Genomic DNA, 17,703 nt, shown 5'->3' with positions numbered 1-17,703 from the left:
GGCTCTAGGTACTGGGATAAGAATGATTATCAATTCTGATTAGTATAGAAGCTTCAGGCAGCCGCGAATTAGCTAATATGATAATACACTTCATAGTAATGGGACATAAACTAGGGGTACTTTTGAAATTCAGGGAACAATGTTTGTAATAACAAAATAAGGAGATGAGGACAAGCTCGACAGGAATCTGTTGGGAAGAGGCAAAAGAATGATCAAATATAATATATAATTTGATCATGAAAAATACTAAAATGTCAGGCCATGTCCAGACCATCAATATTGCCAAGTGCAACTCCTGAACATTTCCCTAAATCCTATCTCTACATCTGAAATGACTCTGGAATGTGCCCCCCTGTCCATTCATTCACAGAGCCAGACTACCACCCTTTGCTTGAAATTCTGTAAAGGCGTTTTAATGATCTTCCTACATGTATTGTCTCCTTACAGTTCTTTCTCTATACTATTCCAGGGTGAACATTTAAAAAGACAACCCTACTTTATTACTCTCCATCAATGACATCTCATTACTCCTGGAACAAAATTCAGACTGATTAACCTGGCTTGGTATAATTAGACTGACCTGCTTAGCCCTATTTTGGCACATGGTCCCCCACACGCTCCCTGTCTGAGCAGTACCGGGAATCTCTCAATTTACAAACTTGGTATCCTCTCTCCTGCTACAGACGTATCCATATGTCAGTTTTCATACCAGCAATAGTTTTTATTTCCTCCCCTATCTGCCTCCTGAACTCAAGATCATGTCTTAAAGCCTTCATTGACCTTAACCTTCCATACTATGCCAGGTTCCCTGTGCACAGTTTCAATTGTATACAATAGCTTAGTTTTACATTTGTCTTTTGCACTAGACCACGCTTCATGAAGGGACTCCATCTCTGCCTTGTTCCTACACTTTCTTGTGTCCAGCTTCATATGTAAACATCATATGCTCCTAATAAACGTTTTCCGACTATATTAACTATTTTTACTGCTTACAAAATAATTTGAAGTCCTATTATTTGACATTTTAATTGCCAGAGCTAAAAACTGTAGGGACACTGCCAATATTAAAACAGTCATTTTAAGACAACAAAAATGCTTTTTTATAAGACTTCTTTAACAAATTAGAGTAAAATTTATTTACTGAGTTCAGGAATTACAGTATATATAATGATAAGTTTAACACGTATTATACTAATACTCCTAAATTCTACAATTAAACAGTTACATCTTCCATTCTAGATCCTAAACAGATACTAACTTTAAAAAGACAGTTTTCTCACTAATTGAAAATTTTCATTTATCATTCTCCTTTTTGGAATTTACATGTTAAGAGACTTTCATTCAATTTTGAAGTAAACGGAATGGAGGGCCCAGGCTAGTATGTTACTCTTCTCCTAACAGGCTCTGGGGACAAGTCATTTGTCAGATTTAAGCCACTGTACTCCATTTAGACTAATCCACATGATAAAACTGTAGCATTAATAAAAGTTCATAATTTCATTGCACTATGAACCATTGTTTAGAGGCTTATCTGTCCCATAGGGGATCAACAGCCTGGTGAGGACATCATAGCGTATGTAAAATAATGCACCCATGTATTATGTGCCTAAACTTGAGATATTTCTGAGATGACGACTAGGGAGATGACCAGGCATGTGGAGAAGCCACGAGTTTGTACCTCTTAACTGAAGTAAACTTAGTATAGGTAAAGTTGGAAGAAAAGATGAATGAGATTATGTAACACTACCAAACAAATACTGAGGTAAAAGAGGACATTTTTAAAAAGTAAATTGTATCGTCAATTACAAATAGTCAGAAATTTCACCTCTGTAGAGTAATTGAAATGTCTTAGCACTGTTCAAACTTCACTTTTTTGTCCTTCATTCCTAAAGACACAGGATCTTCATAAAGGGCTACTTTTCTCAGCACCATCTTAGAAGAGAATTAAGGAATTGTCACAGAAGTCTACATTACCTAACATTAGAAACATATTTTCATGGTCAAAACCTCTACAGAGCATGTAAACTTGAGAAGATTTGGAAGCAATTCTTTGAGGATTGTGATCCTGCCAATGTTTTTGTTTGTTTGTTTTTGTTTTTCTTTTGAGACGGAGTCTCGCTCCATTGCCCAGGCTGGAGTGCTGTGGCGCGTTCTCGGGTCACTGCAAGCCGCCTCCTGGGTTCACGCCATTCTCCTGCCTCAGCCTCCCGAGTAGCTGGAACTACCGGCGCCCGCCACCATGCCCATTTAATTTTTTTGTATTTTTAGTAGAGACGGTGTTTCACCGTGTTAGCCAGGATGGTCTCGATCTCCTGACCTCGTGATCTGCCCGCCTTGGCCTCCCAAAGTGCTGGGATTACAGGCGTGAGCACCGCGTCCAGCCTATTATTTATGTTTATAATATTCCCCCTTGTGTCTTGGAGTGTCTACTTTGTAAAATTAAGAATGTGGTGGCGCATTTCAAAACTATTATATCTGTGATAAACAGAGGGGGATTATTTTAAAAGTCATTCTGATTTACAAGGTTTGTACATAAAAGAATAAAAAGTAGAAAATAATAAATGTTATAGTCACTATACACCCAGCTAATAGGTATCCTAATCTTCTACTGTAAAAGCCATCCAACAACTTCAGTTTTTTTCTGAAGTGACACAAATTCTACATTGTCTTTTCATCTCTGAGTTTAATAAATATCTGATTAGAAATACTACTAAAGTTGTTACCGGTTACCCCAGAAGTAGAGTTTTGACAAAGATTGGACAGCAAAGCTGGACAACTTATTGCAGGACGCATCAACTCAGGTTTAACACAGGAGTACTGAATTCCGAATAGGATTACACTCAGACTGTGAACTCTTATCAAGACTCAGCTAGAGCTATTCAACCAAGCTTACTCTAATACTATCCTCTGATAACTGGCTTTCACTTGTAACCACACATTTCTCTGAACTAGAGTGTAAAATCAAGGTAGGAGTATACATGGCACCTAAAGAACAAGTCAAGAGAACAGCTGTGCAGTAGTAAAATAATCACATTGATCCATTGTGAAGATGTGTGACCCATATTAGTGAGTAGACTTCACAGTTAAATTTTATAATCATATCCCTTGAGCCACTGGGTGTGTTGCTATTTAGGCTACATTTTCTATGGTCTCATCAGAGCCATATGAAAACAGCAATACTTTTCCTTTAACCACCACAACTGCTAGCATGGAGTCATCTGGCATTCTAACATCAATTAGTGGAAATACCTCCCAAAGCGGTATTCTCTCAGAGGAGGGTGAGAGTACACATTTTACATGGCACAGTTCGTAGAGTCTTTATAAATATATTGGTTTTATTGACTTTCTGTAGTTTAGTGAGAAAATGATGTTTGGCTGTACCTCACCTATCTCACCTGTGTCTTGCCTATTTTTTATTGCTCCATAACACAACATCTTTTCTGTAAATTTCAGATGTGAGAATAAATGAGAGAAACGTTTAGGGGTGAAAGCACTGGTAACTATGAAAGCAGACTACTACCATACTCACACATGAAATCTGCCTGATACAAAATAGTCAATCATTCCACCAGAAAGAACTTTGGATTTCCTGGGATAGCAACTTTATTTTAAAATCAAAGTTGCATATCTGCAAATAAAAGTAATAACACTTTGCATTTTACTATAAATGGAGCTTTTCTGTATTATAGCAGGAAAATGAGAAAACAATTTAAAAAATGGGAAGAGGAAGCCCATTTAAAATGGTTTTAAAACTATTTTTATCCTTTGAGGGCATCAGTTTATAAGCCCATTAAAATATTGCCGATGAAAATGCATTTTTAATTCCCATTAGATAAGATTATATTTTAACTTTCATTTGAAACTTGAATTGATTCAAGATGAGAAAATAGCATTTTCAGATAATAAGCTGAAATATCCTACATAACTGCCAGAGCCACTCACAGACGTGTGTTTAGGGAATGAAAGTGTGTTTATCTGAACAGGCTTTGAGAGTCAAACAGTTTTGCTTCAAAGGAGAAAGCAGGATGCAACATTTTTGGCTTAGGAGTCTGGCAGGAAAAATCTGTCTTTTGATTTCTTAGTGATATCAAAGATACTTATTAGCTTAGTGGAGGGACTCCATTCAGTTTCAAACCATCATACTAACAGATACCCCCTCTTTCTGTGAGTAGTCTCTGAATGAGATGGTCATTATCGTTATCATTTGCATTAAATATAACTCTGAATTCACAGGATGCTAGTATACAAATAAACTTAACAAATGGTCTCTGGAACAACCCTATATAAAGTGGCTCCTCGTCAAATTCTATTGATCAGAAGACATTTTTACTTACTTTTGAGGGCACTTAAAGGCTCTGGGACAATACATTTTCCAACTCTTTTGGTCACAGTGTGTCTCCAGTTGCTCGTTAAAGTCAACATCAGCATGCTATTTACCTATCCATGTTGCAAGGAATAATCCACGTTCCTTGAATAGGAGCATTTAAGCATCTCTGCTTCTTCATTGCAGAATCGATTTTTAATGGAGAGATTTGGTTCCCCAAATACCATTTTTTCCTGATTTTCAGATGAAATGCAACATACTTATTTTCCAGGGCCTTCGAAGATTCTTAGGAATAAGAATAGGTTTAATAGAAAATAAGCTTACCAATATTCTTGAACCAGAAAAACCCAGTATATATCATTTTCTTCTGCAATTGATTGAAAAAAGTTACCTAATTAAGCTACACCTATATTATAGTTATAATTATCACCTACAGTGTAGCTTAGCAAGACCCCAGGCATAGACAGTGACATGGGAACATCCAGTATATCTGGAAATCCATGAAGGGTCAAGACAATATTTAGAAGCAAATAAATGGAAAACTGGGTTCTTGGAACTCATTCAAGGCTTGAGGAATCCCTCTTACTCTTTGACTATATTTCCCAAAGAACAGAGAAACAAGTTTTAATATCATAATATTGCTATATTCATGGGAAAAAAAGAAGGAAAAGTTTTTATAATATCTTTCTTTGGCTTTGTGATCAAAATGTTGTGAAAGGGAAATAAATCCTGGCCGGGCACAGTGGCTCACACCTGTAATCCCTGCACTTTGAGAGGCCAAGGAGGGCTGATCGCTTGTGGTCTGGAGTTTGAAATCAGCCTGGCCAACATGGTGAAACCCCATCTCTACTAAAAAAATACAAAAATTAGTTGAACATGGTGGCAGGTGCCTGTAATCCCAGCTACTGGGGAAACTGGGGCAGGACAATCACTTGAACCCAGGAGGTGGAGGTTGCAGTGAGGTGATGTCAGGCCACTGCACTCCAGCCTGGATGACAGAGTGAGAATCTGTATTAAAAAATAATAATAGGCCAGGCGTGGTGACTCATGCCTGTAATCCCAGCACTTTGGGAGGTTGAGGTGGGTGGATCACGAGGTCAGGAGTTCGAGACCAGCCTGGCCAACATGGTGAAACCCTGTCTCCACTAAAGATACAAAAAAATTGCCGGGCATGGTGATGAGCACCTGTAACTCCAGCTACTTGGGAAGGTGAGGCAGAATAATTGCTTGAACCTGGGAGGCGGAGGTTGCAGTGAACCGAGAACGTGCCATTGCACTCCAGCCTGGGTGACAGGCTGAGATGCCGTCGCTATTTATCTCAATAAATAAATAAATAAATAAATAAATAATAAAATCAATCAATCTTGGGGCCTCAAACTCATTAAGCCAAAGGGAAAAGTTAAACTGGGAACTGGGCCACGCAAACCTTCCTCCCCATTTTGGTTTCTCAATAAGACAGCTACAAGATAAAAAGCTACATGCCTCCCCCGTATTTTTCCCACAAGGAAATTCCTAGTGAGCTCCAAGATCTTTACCCTAAAGTGTTTGTGTTAAAATTTTACCATGGCCATGTAAATTGATAGCTTGTCTTGACAGGTGCAGTCACTACTCCATCCCCACCTGACACAAATGCATATTTGATTGTTCCCCTGCCCAATTTTGTCTGTTATCTAATGTAAAAATACAGATTCACTACTGAGCCAAACAAAGGCGTGAACGACTATGTTTTTCTACCCCCACTCATATAAAAATTGTATACTTCTCAATATCTTGCCCTTTCCCCTTTAAATTTGAAGCCCTCAAAAATCATCTTCAGAGAAAGTCATAAACCTGTCTCCTCAGTGTACATCCTTAACTTTGGCTAATAAACCTCCTAAAATGATTGAGATGTGTCTCGTCATTTTTGCTGACTGACAATGTCCCGTTCCTAAAAGACTTGTAATGGTAGCCATCACTATTCATGTGTTTTTCTTTTCATAGACTAGTATTTTGGAGGTTGCACGTATAAATATACTTCTTCAGAGATATTAAGTTTTTTGGGAGAAGCCCTCCTGATTTATCTTTCTCTGGTTACCATTTTGCTTGAACAAAAACAGTTGATTCTCATTCTTAAAACTTAACTGAGAGCTACCTTAACAACACATTAATGACATTTTCTCTTAACTGGTACATCTTGGCTAAGTTGCAAATTTCATGAAGGCAGGAACAAATGTTTAAATTTGTTTGAATCTGTCATAGCTATTAGTAACGTTCAGAGAACATAATCCATGTCCAATACTGAATAGTTCACTGTTAAATGAATGAACAAACCAGTTTTGATCATGATACAATGTTAGAGCACAAATTCCTTCAAATAACATTTAACTCTTTGTTTTAAAAATGGGAAGAAAGTGAATCACAGACACAATAAATATTTTGTCTTACCTAATGCTACACATCCCATTTGAGTCAGATGTGGAAAAAAATAGGTCGTATGATCTATATGTTTCGTTCGTTTTTATTAAATCTTATTCTTAACTGTGCCTCTGCTTCATGACACAACTGTACCGTAGTTATGGCAAGCGGTATGGGCTAAAGCTAACGTCCTCACTAATTTGATCATTCATATAGATACCAAATAGAATGCAATATTGTCATTCATTTATATAATCTAAATTCTTTCCCAATTGATCAATATATGGACCGTGTAAATCAAGGAGAAGCTGAAAACAAATAGCCCTCATGTTTAGAATTAGGGAAGATAAAACTTTTTGTACAAAATATTATGAAGGATGTAAAGAACTACAAAAATATTAAAATACAGTGGTAAACAAACATTTGTACTGATGGTTTTTTTTTTCCAGAATTCTCCCACAATTTTACCAACCTGAGTATTTGATTCATTGTTCAAAGTTTTCAACTAGGTGTCTTTTAATTATATCACTGATATTCTCAAAAAGTGACACGTTAATAGCAAGCACTACCACTCAGTCCAGTCGTATTCACCTTCACAGAGACAGCTTTTAGAAGAGGTAATACAGCCATATCACTGTAGGATTTCAGAAATGATTCAAGAGCATAATGCTACGATCGATCACTCCAGTTTGGCATTCAGAAGCCATGTGACCTTGGATAAGCCACTTTTCTGAGTCCCAGTGTCTTTATTTGTAAACCAAAGAGACTGAAATATGTGACCTCCTGAAGCTTCTTCTAATTTTTGATATTCATAATGATAGAAATTTTCATGGATATTAAGTAGAAACCTTTGTAAACTGACTTCAGAGTTTCTGCCAAGAACTATCCTTAGTGAAATTTCTGTTGGCACAGTGGCCCAGCAGTGATTATAGGATACAAAGTTCTGTCACCGTCCAACACAAAAATGAAATATTGAAGGAAATGCTTTGAATTAATGGTGACCAGTAAGCTAAGAAATGATGAGATCATTGAATAACATTTTGTTTCTCAGCTATTTCTATCAAAAGTATACTTTAGGCAATCTTGGTAGTCATTTTATGTAGTTCTTTTATGCCAAGTATAATGTTTTTTAATTTGGCAAATTTAGTCTCGAAATTGCCAAGTTTTAGCTAAAAATATAAATGATAAATATAAATCTAAATGTTCTACATATCACACTGATGAGCAATTAGGTGCTTAAAGCATATTTTGGTAAAAACATTCACTATTTGTGAAAGTTAAAGAGGTGATATGATAAAATATGTAGTAATGAAATTTGATATTTCTTTCTTCAGTTTTAAGTCTAAATTCTTTCTTAATATGTACAAAAATCAAAGTGTAAGTTCTCCAAAGTCAGGGACTACCGTAATTTTATTTCTTTTGTATCAAAATGAAATAGTCAGCATTATAAATCTGTGGATGTTCAATTAATCATGTTGAGAATGTGAGATAGACACATACAGAAATATATATACATATATAGACATATGTACACATATATACGTATACATGTATATATGTCTATGTATATACATATATACATAGTATATGTATATGTATATATACATACATATGTGTATATATACATATATATATGACAACATATAAGAGGAAACATAGTTGCCTCTTAAATACAGGGAAATACTAAGAACTTTGTAATTGGATTCTATAAATCTTTTGTAAATCTTCCAGAGTTGATGGTCTAGGTAATTTTTTTTTCCTGAGTCAATAGAGATATTTACCCTTAAAACATACTGTGGAAATGGTCATCTTGTAAAAGTTTTTTTCTAAAATTTCATACTTTGTGCCTTCTTTAGCAAAAAAATCCAAATCATAATTTGTAATATATTGAGAGTGTAATCATGTTATTTATTAATATTATTATTATACCTGGCTGCTTGACTTTAGAGCAAATTGTCCCAGATTTACATATTTATAAAATAATTTTTAAGTTTTGTCTTACATTTTAAAATAATTTCATCTTTTTCTGTAGGTTGTCAGTTTATTTTACTATTAAAATATTTGCTTCTAGAAACCCAGTTTTAGCTCTAAAAATTATAAACAAAATAAAACTAGGTAATCAGCATGTTATATCTGACACTAATATCAAATGGACTCAGAATGAGAACATGATAGACTCCCTTGTCGTGAAAGAGTTTATAAACAATATATGAATTTTATTTTATGGATTTTTTTGACATTTGCTTGGGCTACTAAAATCATTTTTATTTGGTTTCTATTTTCTGGTCTTGTTCAGTATAGTGACTGACTTTTCCAGTTTGCATGTTTAATCACAATTGGTTTTATAGCCATGTACTGTACAGAGCCACTGTACTGGAGGAGAGCTACTAGTTTGTGGTTTGGATGACTATATAAATTAATTCAAACTGGAACACTTTCGAATGAAATGCAATGCCACCAAAAGAATTAACAAGCATTAATTGCTATACAACAGGAGATACTAACTTGGAATGTCCTGGGAAAATCAGGATTCATGGTAATCCTATTTCTAGTAATGTTAATAGTGAATTGTTTTCAAGCATCTCAGAGCCAAAACAATGGATCACAATGAACTTGGCCCATTTTCCCCAAGATCAAAGGGTATGCCTAGCTCTATCAATTTGAGATGTGAGTATAGTTGTAAACATACTCTGTCTTCTCATAGTTAAAGCTAGATTGGCATTTGTTGATTATCCTAATGACAAATGCTTATGAAATCAGTTTGTACTTAAATATCTGGCTATATTTTTAAATGTTATTTTTCAAGTTTTCTTTTACCTTTTCCTCATATATTTCTGACTATATGGCAAGTCCTTCAGGTTAAACCTTATTTCTAGAGTTTTTAAAAATGTGCCTTACTTCTAGATGGACTACATAATACCAGCATGGAGTGATTTAAGAGGTATGTGAATGGAATACACATTTTAAGATTATAGTTACAGCATACCTGTATTAGAGTCTAGTGTTGGATAGGTAGCAGTGAGGAGAAGTACATTGGAGGAGGTAGTAAAAGGAGAGTAAAAATCTCTCCACTTTTTCAGTGTCACATCCTAAGGATAATACATAAATTTGAAAATTGGGAATGTTCTTAAAGCCTACCTTCTCATACCTTTTCACTTTGATGCTACATAGCTTGCATTGACTCTTAGTAAGTTAGTTAGCATCTATCAAATAATCAAAGCTATCAAAATATAGTAAAAGCAGACTAGAGAGTTTGGACACATATATTGATTCTAGAATATAAGTAGTGAGGAAATATCCTAAACATCATTCTAATAGAAGCTCTTGATTTGGAACTTTATTTCCAGTTTGGGAACAATTCTAGCCCAAGTTTGGTTCTTTTGGACCTTAAAATATCCACAATCATTTGTAGAATAATAGGATTCCTTAAAGAAGGGGTAATGTCCTAAAGTATTCTCTTTAAAGATAAGCCACAAACTGAGGAAGAAAGGAAAAAACAAATTTTTTGTGGCTAAAAAGCAATTTAAGCTTTCAGAGAAGAATTATATAAACATTAGGCTAGTAGTAATTCAGAAATCACAGGGCTTTATATCTGGAAGACACTTTAGAGATCAAGTCTAATTTCTTCATTTCCCAGATGAGTAAACTAGGTCGAGATTGGCTATAGGACTTGCTTTGACTGCAGAGTTGGTTAGGGACTAAACCTAATACCAAACTACAACTCTTTCCCATTGTTCCAGAATGACTTAATCCAGTCCAAAGCCAGGTACGGGGCAAGACCTAGGTCATGGAATTGACTGGATATGTTAGCATGCCAAAAAAGATAAATAAATAAAGTAACAACAGCAACAAAAAAGAAGGTATTTGGAGAATTACTTTTATTGCTTCTTATAAGAATGAGAATTATTCAATACATTTATAATTAAACTTACTACATATATTTTACTAGAGTTTCACCTAAACTTGTAATTATCTTTAAAATACCTTATCTTTAACTTTTTATTTAGATCCTTAGATATCAAAGATAACCCAGTATCAAAACTTGTGCACTTCTACCATAGTACTTATCATAATTTGCTGCAATTTTTAATTTAGTGTATCTTCACTTCCCCAAACCTCAAGCATTTTGAAGACAGAGCCTCAATTTTATTTCATTCTGTATTTTCTTGACCTATTGCAGTTCTTGGTACACACTAAGTCCATAAAAAAGTGAAATAAGAAAGAGCTTGAGTGGAAATGTAAATGGATTGTAGACACAGCTGACTCAAGAATTTGCTGTACTATCTTAGATAAATCACATTACCTTTACGAGCCTTGCATTTTCCATGTATGTAATGAGTAATTTTTTTTTTCAGGAGATAGATCTGGAACCAATAGATAGAAACTATAAAGACATTCTCAGCTCATTGCAAGAAAAACTCTTTCTAATAAGTTAAGTTTTCCAAAGCTGTGCTTGTTTGTTTCCTAAAACAGAATTCTTAACAAATGGAAGACATCAATCATAGGCTTAATGAGCATGTAGCGGAAGAGTTAAGTATTAATTAAATGATGGAAAGATGCTTGGGGTACAACTTCTTTATAATCTGAGATCTGGTGATGCCATGGGATTATTGTGGCACTGCAAGATTATGTGTATAGTGTGATGAACTGCAGGACATGCTACCCCAAAATATAGTACCTTGGAAATGCGGAAAACCCCAAAAGCAGAAAGGTCTGTCTGAACTTCTATCACCCCTGCTCTTTTGAAGACCCTCATGGGACAGGTATCCAGTCCTATACCCAGAGCAAAGGCATATTGCACAAAAATGCCAAAAGGAATTTTTGATCCTTTATGGTGTGGTAATGGTTTGGTTTATTACCATTACTAATGGTTAATATTAGGTTATATTCATTTTTATTCAATCATACTTGACACGTCTGTTCATTCTTAATCAAACCTGAACATAAAAATACACATTTTTTCCTGGGTCTTTGAGTCTTCCTTTTGGAAAGCTCTCACATTATGTAAAGCTCTGGTTAAATAAATAATTATGCTTATCTATTGTTAATGCCTCTGTCTTTTGTTATAGGGTGTCAGCCATGAAACTTGCGATGGGCAAGAAAAATATATCACTTGTTCTCTCCTAAAAGCACAAACATGAAACACATTGGGACTTGGCCTCCAATAATGCCACCAAGAAAACACCCACTTTACTTCTTTATATAACATTTTACTCAAATTCTAGGTGATGACATTAATAATAGCTTTTCAATCTACTTCCTGGATTTGTTGTAAGGATAGTAAATTTCAACATACATTGAAAATTAATAGTACCAAAAGAAAACAAGGTGATATAATTAAAAGTATTTCAACAGTATTCTCTCCTGTTCCCTACAGAGAATATAAATTATGTTAAATCAACTGTATAGACCACCCCTTGAATGGAAGGATTTAATAATGGTTTGAAAAACAACATATCACCATCTGTTTTGCCTGATGTACTCCTGACTATGTTTGGCTGCAGTTGAAATTAGCTTTTAAAAAATTTTATTGATACGAACATGTAATAGCTTTATCTTTTTAATTGTATGTTTGCCAGTTTCTCAGTATTACTAGAGCATAGAATTTCAGATTTGTCTCTCATCGCTTACACACTTCACCCACGATGAGGTAAGATTCTCCATCTCCAGCCATATGTAACTAAAAATGTTCTATTAATATTCTGTATTGCTCAGCTATTGCCACAATAATGCTATAAGACAAACCACCACAAACTTAGTGTCTTAAAGCAACTAGTGTTCATGATTTTTCTAGTTCACAAATCTGTGTGGTGTCTGTAGCAGATCTGTTCCATGGGTAGGTAGACTGGGCTTTCTTTCTTTCTTTGGGTTGGGTTTAGTTCTTTTCACAGGTTTTCTCAACCACTGAGGACCAAGGGCTATCTGCAGTATTCCCTTTTCTTGAGAAGTAGCACAAGTACACTTAATGCTTCTAAAGGCCTTGGACCACGACTAGCAGATTGTCTCATCTGCCTGCATTCCATTGGACTAAACAGTGACCTAGCCAAGTCTACATCAATAGAAAGGAGAAATATATTGGCTATTCATCATTATATTGCCACCACACTTGGGACTAGTAAGTCTACATAAATACTGTAGACTGAATGAATATTCAATAAATGAAAATTTCACTTTCTACTAAAGCATAATTCTAGTTGAGTGTTTCCAATAACACAATTTTGCTATTTCCCAGAGCAGCCATTTTTTTTATTTGAGCATTTTAGTTGCTACAAACCCTCTATTATCATGAGTAAAATTTAACCTACTCAGTGTTCTTCCAATTAGATCTCTAGTTTCCACTTAAAAACAAGTACACTTCCTCTTAGATAAGACAGCCCTTTCAAATAATTGAAATAATTTTTCCATTCTATATATTCCCAGTAGCTTCAACAGTGCTAACCCCATAAGTCCATTGTCCAAATGTTTCTAGAAGCAAATTCATCTGTTAATACATAGATTTCAAATAATCTTCAAATAACTCATAAATATAGAAAGATATCACCTATTTCTAGTTGCTTGTACACTATCAATATTCCAATTATGCAGATATTTTAAAACTAGTAACATAAAGTGATGAAAAAATACAATGTTTTAAAATAATGAAAATCTTTAAGTACAAAGGGAAATAATATAATGAAGATTTGTGTATATATGATGTAGGTCTTCAACTTAATAATTTCCTATATTTAATCAGAACTCTAATAGAGCATGAATCATTACATGTATAGATAAAATCTACTTTGTATTTCTCCCCTTTCTTAACTTTTGCCCTTTCCCCCATAAGAGGTAATGACTTGCTTAAATATTTTATAAAAATTTACCACATTCTAAGCCACAACCAAAAATTCTATATACATCAAATAATCAATGTTTTACAGACTACAGACTACATTATTTACATTTTGATCTGAAATCAATAAAAAGTTATAAACAGGATGTGTATGTGAAACAATGTTTACTTTTGTAATGACTGCAGTATTCTGTTTAAGTTAAATGTGTTTACAAATCTACAACTACACAGCTTTTTAATCTAACACCAACAGAAGTGCATTAAAACTTTCTACTATATAAAATTTTCTATTTGTAAATGATTTACAGTTCTCTTCATTTGCCTTAAATATTACAGATTAGAATTTTAGAATATTGTGAAGCTTTTTTTTTTTTTTTTTTTTTGAGACGGAGTCTGGCTCTGTCACCCAGGCTGGAGTGCAGTGGCGCGATCTCGGCTCACTGCAAGCTCCGCCTCTGGGGTTCACGCCATTCTCCTGCCTCAGCCTCCCGAGTAGCTGGGACTACAGGCGCCCGCCACCTCGCCCGGCTAATTTTTTTTTTGTATTTTTAGTAGAGACGGGGTTTCACCGTGTTAGCCAGGATGGTCTCGATCTCCTGACCTCGTGATCTGCCCGTCTCGGCCTCCCTAAGTGCTGGGATTACAGGCTTGAGCCACCACGCCTGGCCTATTGTGAAGCTTTTTTTACAAACTGACACTTCTACACTTTAATAATATTTTTGCATAACATCTATTTGCCTTATATTAATACATTTATACTTGCTTTGACTTTGGCTACTTTTGCCTACCTTTTTAATACCTTATTTGATTTTTCATCTTTCTGTACACTTACGTCTCCTTTAACTCAAATATAGGTTAGTTTTATTCTTTTGTTCAATATGATACTGACGATATTTGCCTATTTTAGGAGAGATTTTTTTAATTTTGATTTCTGATGTTTTGACATGTATCTATTATACTTCCTTGTTACCTTTTTATTCTTTCTTTTTTGTCTTATATTGTATTAACAACTTTTTATTTTTTCTTCTCTTTTTCCTGTGCTTGCATCAAATTATATGATTTATGTCTAGCACTTAATATATGAGTTCATATTTTTAACACAATCATTTTGAAAGTATGAAGTTAAATAAAATATCCATGCTTCTTCAAAATACATCTAGGACTTGGAGATGTTTTAAATCTTACACCTTTCCTCACAACTTACTTCTAATTGTGATGTCGTATTTTAGTTCTATTTTTATATCACAAAAAATTATTTCTCTTTCTCCTCCTCCTCCTTCATTTTCTTCTTCCCTACAGGTTTGCAAACTAACGTATTAGACCATACTAAATCTTGGTTATGTCCCTTCCATCAGGCTCCTTAGCCTTAGTTCCATGAGCAAATCTGCTAAGCAGATCTTCCTTTATATTCACTAAAATTCTCTAATAGAAATTATTATCACATCAGGTCTGTGTCAGAGTTTTGTGTAAACCTGACGAAAAATAATAAAGTATTTTTAAATTTTATAATTTCATTGGCAATATAACACCTACATGGACTCTTTTATTTTTAGAAAATTGAGGGAATTTGGAAATATTCTGGTTGGTAATTAGTAATGGGTCACATTTAATGTTGATTATTTTTAAATTTAATTCCTGACTGTTATCACAAATTTATTCTTCTTCTGCTTGAATAAAGTCATCTTCTCCTTTGTGGTAAATATATTTGAAGCTAAAGCATAAAATAAACTCAGAGATCAGAGAGGTTTAAGAACATCACCTACCTGGCCAGCAGTGTCCAAGATGTCCAAGTAAGCTGGCTCATTGTCAATCCTGACCTGGGTCTTATAAGCATCTTCTGAAAAACACAAGACAACATTTACATTTAAATGTGACAGGAAAGGCATTACTAATTTTTAGATTTCATATAGAAAAATTTCTAAGTTACTAAGATAATCAGAAATATTACTCAAATAACATATACAGATTGAAAATGATATAAATCGGGAAAATTATAGGAGAAAGTGTTTCTGCTTATGGTGAAACCAAGTAGATTTCTCTTTCATCAGGAAAATTTTATGATCTGCAGTGCCCTAGTGGTGTTACCTAGAGAAAAACATGGAACAAATGTTATTAGTTATTTCCTAACAATGCAGGGCAAAATAGCGTCCTATCATCTTCATGGTAAAGGCTTGGATGCTTTATTAGAAGATCAGGAGTAAGATAAGATTCCCTGCTCTGACCTCCTTTGTTTAACATAGTCCTAGAAGTCATAGCCAGAGCAATTAGGCAAGAAGAAAAAGTAAAATCATCCCAATTGGAAAAGGAGTAAAATTATCTCTGTTCACAGACAACATGATCTTATATGTAGAACCCTAAAGATTACATACATGCAAACCCTAAATGAATTCAGCAAAGTTGTAGAATACAAAGTCAACAAGCAAAAATAAGATATGTTTCTATTGACTAATAATAATATGAAAAGACAATTAAGAAATCAATTTCATTTATAATGGCATCAAAATTAATTAAATACTTAGAATTAACAAAGGATGTGAAAACTTCTACATTGAAAATGGTAAAATGTTGCTGAGAGAAATTAAAGAAGGCACAAAATGTTGAAAGACATTTGATATTTATGGACTGAAAGACTGTTAAAATGTTCACACCCGCCAAAGGAATCTACAGAGTTAATGCTGGGTTAAACGGTAATTCTGTTTTTAGTTATTTGAGAAATTAGCACACCACTTTCCACAATGGCTGGACTAATTTTCACTCTCAGCAGCAGTGTATAAGCATTCCCTTTTATCTGCAACCTCACTGGCATCTGCTATTTTTTTTTTTTTTTTTGACTTTTAAGTAATGGCCATTCTGACTGGTGTGAAATAGTATGTCATTGGGTTTTTTGTTTGCATTCCTCTACTGATTAGTGATGATGACATAAAGGGATGTAGAATTTTATCAAAAGTCTTTTCCACATCTATTGAGATAAATAACCTTGTGGGTTTTGTTTTTAGTTCTATTTATACAATGAATCACACTTATTGATTTGTATATGTTGAGCCAAACTTGCATCCCAGGGATGAAGCCTACTTGATCATGATGGATCCGCTTTTTGATGTGCTGCTGGATTTAGTTTGCTAGGATGTTGTTGAGGAGTTTTGCATATGGATGAACAAACCATAGCTGAGAGTGTGGGATCCAGGTCATGGGCTGCTTTATAGTACACAGCCAGGACCAAGGTCAGTGGGCCTGTTACTCAAGACAGAGAGGACCCTGAGCAGGGTCAAATTTAAATATAGCTGAGTCCACAGGGAGATGAGGCTGTCTTTGGGTCTATAATTGGGAAGACAGTAAGTGAGCCTGCCACCTGGATTTTGGCCTGCCTTCTCAAAATCTTCATCCTTGGTCTGGGGCTCCACTAGAGTTTCACAACTTCCTACCTAGATCCCCAAGCTCCCACCATGTTCCCACAAAGTCATTTGTGAATGGCTGTCAAATTATTGTTGCTATGGGGGAATATGAGCGGGAGATCTCCTATTCTGCCATCTTGCTGACATCATGTACCCCAATTCAAGATCTTTCTTCTATTTTAACATAAGCATCTACAGTTAGACATTTCCATTTTAGCACTGCTTTTGCTACATCCTATCAGTTTTAGAATGCTGTGTTTTCATTTTCATGCATTTCTGAATATTTTCTAATTTCCCTTGAGATTTCTTCTTGAACTCATTCGAAGTTTGAGAATTGGTTGCTTAATTTCCACATATTGTAAATCTTTCAGTTTTCTTTCAATTGTTGATTTCTAGTTTTATCCCATTGTGATTGGAAAAGATACTTTGTATCCTTTGAATATTACTTCCTACTTATACTTGAAAGATAAAGAAGGAGCACTTAAATTGAATAGGAGGAGTTAAGAGAAAGTGAAGCAAGAGAGAGAGAGAGAAAAAAAAGCAGATCAGAATCCCAAATGTTGAAAAGAGTATTATTGAACAACAATAAAAACTTAATTTCAGTGTGGCTAAATCCAAGAGTTTAGAGAAGAAATGTTGACAAAATGTAAGAGATAAATCAGATTAACTTATGAATATATTTAAAAGAGTCATGTATTTGAATTAGGTATCTGAAGTCAGACTGCCTAGGTTTAAACCCTGGTTCCAGAATTACTAGCTGTCAG

General features: G+C 34.7%; 1 protein-coding gene across 1 annotated transcript in view; it reads right to left on the bottom strand.

Annotated features, from left to right (window-relative positions):
* RIT2 (Ras like without CAAX 2) overlaps positions 1-17,703 on the bottom strand; it is a 384,044-nt gene that overhangs the window by 226,493 nt on the left and 139,848 nt on the right. Inside the window, 1 exon segment of the mRNA NM_001257707.1 lies at positions 15,311-15,384. Within this exon segment, the coding sequence (NP_001244636.1) occupies positions 15,311-15,384 (74 nt within the window).

The sequence above is a fragment of the Macaca mulatta genome, chromosome 18, assembly GCF_049350105.2.
Source record: "Macaca mulatta isolate MMU2019108-1 chromosome 18, T2T-MMU8v2.0, whole genome shotgun sequence".
Taxonomy (NCBI): Eukaryota; Metazoa; Chordata; class Mammalia; order Primates; family Cercopithecidae; genus Macaca; species Macaca mulatta.
The sequence above is the reverse complement of the archived record's forward strand: the minus strand, read 5'-3'. Positions and strand labels throughout refer to the sequence as shown.